Here is a 3,378-nt window from a genome sequence, read left to right on the forward strand (position 1 = left end):
ATAGTAGAGAGTCACGATGATGAACATAATTTTAACGAAACCGGCTGACCAATGGCAAAATGCACTTACGTAAAAAAGTTTTGTGAATAAGGCCCGTGTCTCTTTCTACAGCGTATCGATGATCAGTGTAGTGAAATACCTCGAATTTCTATTAGATGTTTTCGTACAATATACAATGTGCGCTAGTGAATGAATGAAACGTAACAAATGAATACAGGAGAACGCCAATGAGTTTATTTTTGTCATACAACACAAGAGTTGACTGATTTGAATGTGGCCACGAAGAATAACGCTGATGATGACGGGAAGTTCTTTTGCTCTGAAATAAAGCAATTGAAAATAATTATTCTATAACTTTTTTTGTCTCCGAAGAGTGGTGCAATTTCTTACAGCGGTACGTTTATTGCAGAGACACTAAGGCATAGAAAAAAACAGTGCGATTAGGCCCTTTTTTTCCTGGCGACAGTCTATGGCCAACTCACTTCCATTAAAACTGCGATTTCATTTACTTGCTACATCTTGATTTTTTTCGGGAAAATGTGCCCTCTCAATCCTTTCATGAAATAAAAAAATGTTGTGCTTCTATTCACACAAATCTAGAATCTTCATTTCCAATAGCTCTCTATTTCATGCGACTGACCACAATTACGTCGTAATAGAAGCATCACGTGACCTTTCCTGATGACACGTGTACAAAAGCCTACAAGTGGTGCTGTCTGTTTGCCTCCAACTCCCCTATTCTCTCCCCACATGTTCTTGCTAGGATTGTCCCTATGTTTTCCTACACTTGAAATCAAATTTAAAGCATTTAAAGAGATTATGCTCGAATACAATGACTCCTGTACACGTGAGATCATCACATTTGTATTGGTTAACTTATTGTGCACATAAGCGCCAGTAACGATACCAACGTGAACTTACCATTAATAAACGCCGAGACCCACCGCTCCGACACCAGCAGTACCTCCCTGAGCAGTCTTGCCGAAGCCAGCCTGGTGGCCAGCGGCGCCACTGTTGAACCCAGATGATCCCTGCTTGTGGCCCGCACCGAAGTTCTTGCTCTCACTGGCAGAGAAGCCAGAACTGTGGCTGTAACCCGCGTCGTTCTTGAACGCATTCACGGTGCTTCCGGACGCGCCGCCAGCGAAGGCACCGGATCCCTGGTTGTGACCGGCTGCTCCACCTTGGTAACCAGACTGGTGGCCACCGGCAGAGGTGCCATATCCTGACTGGAAGCCACCACCTACTCCATGTCCAAGGCCGACGCCGTGTCCCAGACCGACACCGTGACCGACACCTGCTCCAACTACAGCAGGGTTACCGACAACGCCGAGACCCGGGGCTCCAACGCCAGCTGCGTGACCTACACCAGCTCCTACAAGGGCTGGGTTTCCGACAACGCCAAGACCCGGGGCTCCAACGCCAGATGCGTGACCTACACCGGCTCCTACAAGGGCTGGGTTTCCGACAACGCCCAACCCAGCTCCTCCAACGCCAACACCATGACCAACGCCCGATCCGACAAGGGCAGGGTTTGCGACACCTCCAAGACCCGCAGCTCCAACACCGGATCCAACGAGTCCAGGAGCTACGCCAGCACCAAATCCAGTTCCATAACCGGCACCACCCAGGCCCACCCCGCCTAGGATACCACCACGGCCCTCAACGTCCTTCTTCTCATCCTTCTTTTCATCCTTCTCACTTGCTTTCTTGGCGTCTTCGGCGTAAGCCAGGCAAGCCACGAGTGCGAGAACTGCAATGCCTGTAAACTGAAAGTGGTGGGAAGAGACGTTTATACTTGCAAAGTGGTTTTCAAGAAGGGACGTTGTACAAAAAGTAAGCAAATATGACAAGAAAAAATGAATGCTGTTTTCTATCCTCCATTCATGTCCTACCATGAGAACACATGTATTGTTGGGAAATAAACTTTAAAAAGTGTAGTTTACAAAAAAAAGAACGTTATATTGAGTGCAATAAAAACTTGCATTCATACTGGGTATGCAGGTTCCTCGCAGTTTACTTCATACTGAGCCTACACAATTCCATACTGAACGTGAGAGGAGTAGGTGTCAAAAATTTATGAATTGTGGTATCTTGAAGATCATTAAGTTATTAGGGAGATGAAGCAGTTGACATAGATATGAAATTGTAACGTGCATTATAGCTCACGATTGCACTTCACTGAAGTTTAAAACTCTCGCAACGAAAGGCCACAAGGCGTCATGCATTCTTGTGGTAGCAAAACTGCTCAATACTCATGAATGTAATCAAACTAGCCTTTTTCATCACCTTTCTCAGCCTCTCGCAGTTAATGAGAACAATATAGTGGTGTATGATGTTACTAACTGTGAGCCCTGAAGCAGAAAATTTATATCATTTAATTCTAAATAAAACGGTCTTACTGAATACGCAAGTCCAGAGAATCTCTTTTTTAAGGTAACGTCATTGAGGCTCCCGATTACTAACTAGTGTGGGGGTTTTTATCCTGAAACAAATTATTCGTGAATGGGTGCTTTTTAGCACGGTGATAATCATGCGTGCTTACAGGTGAGCAGTCAGTGGTCACTCAGAATGACCAGCGTTTTCAAGCAATTGAGCGAAGTACCCATAGGTTGGGCTGCACACCTATCCTAAAAGTGACTGTTAATTGGTCGCTGGTGTTGATAACGCAAGCATACAAATACAACACAAAAAGTCACGCTGGTGCTGACAGTAGCTAGAAAGTCAAGATGGTATTAACTTTGTTTTATATAAAAATTCAAGTTCACCTTTTAGTGGTAAATATTTTTTAAAGTTGTGTAGAGGCTTAGAATACACTTGTGGCGAATAAAAAGTGCTGTAGTCAGTAATTTCCCGCTGCAACCAAGTTAAAAATGAGCTTTCCGTTGTCAACCCGAAAAGGGATCACGATTATGCGACAGCCAACAAAAACACTTTAGAATCACTAAAAGCTCGCGGTCACGATGGAAAGCTGGCAGACGTAGCTTGCCCTTGTGACCGTGAACTTTAACCCTAAAAGCACGTGCGTATTGGATTGAGAGGTCAAGCCTAATAAGGCAGCGACTTTAGCCTATATATTTTACAGTAACCACCTTATCATGAGACACCTCAATCACTTGGTTTACTAGTCATAACTACAAACATGTTGAGAAGCAGAAGAAAGGAGTTCATTTTCTGGCCTAATCTGAAGTAACATCATGAACAGCAAAACATCCTTACCTTCATCTTAGGAACTCGGCTACCACTGACAGGCCTCTGGTTATCGTTAGGGGTTTGCTGCTTTCAAGAGCCGAGAGATGTTGTAGTCAGCCGTAGACTTCAGCCCCCTTTATATACCTCCTGGACCCATGTGACGGAGCTGCACTAGCGAGGAGCAAG

The 3,378-nt window shown here is 44.8% G+C and overlaps 1 protein-coding gene across 1 annotated transcript; it reads right to left on the reverse strand.

Moving 5' to 3' along the window:
• Positions 1-212: 212 nt before the first annotated feature.
• Positions 213-3,378, reverse strand: LOC119162023 (uncharacterized). The gene is made up of 3 exons (XM_075879804.1): positions 3,220-3,378; positions 922-1,769; positions 213-319 (listed from the first exon to the last, which is right to left on the reverse strand). The coding sequence occupies exons 1-2, from the start codon at positions 3,223-3,225 to the stop codon at positions 924-926; spliced, it is 852 nt and encodes a 283-aa protein (XP_075735919.1). The 5' UTR covers positions 3,226-3,378; the 3' UTR covers positions 213-319; positions 922-923.

The sequence above is a fragment of the Rhipicephalus microplus genome, chromosome X (genome assembly GCF_043290135.1).
Source record: "Rhipicephalus microplus isolate Deutch F79 chromosome X, USDA_Rmic, whole genome shotgun sequence".
Lineage (NCBI taxonomy): Eukaryota > Metazoa > Arthropoda > Arachnida > Ixodida > Ixodidae > Rhipicephalus > Rhipicephalus microplus.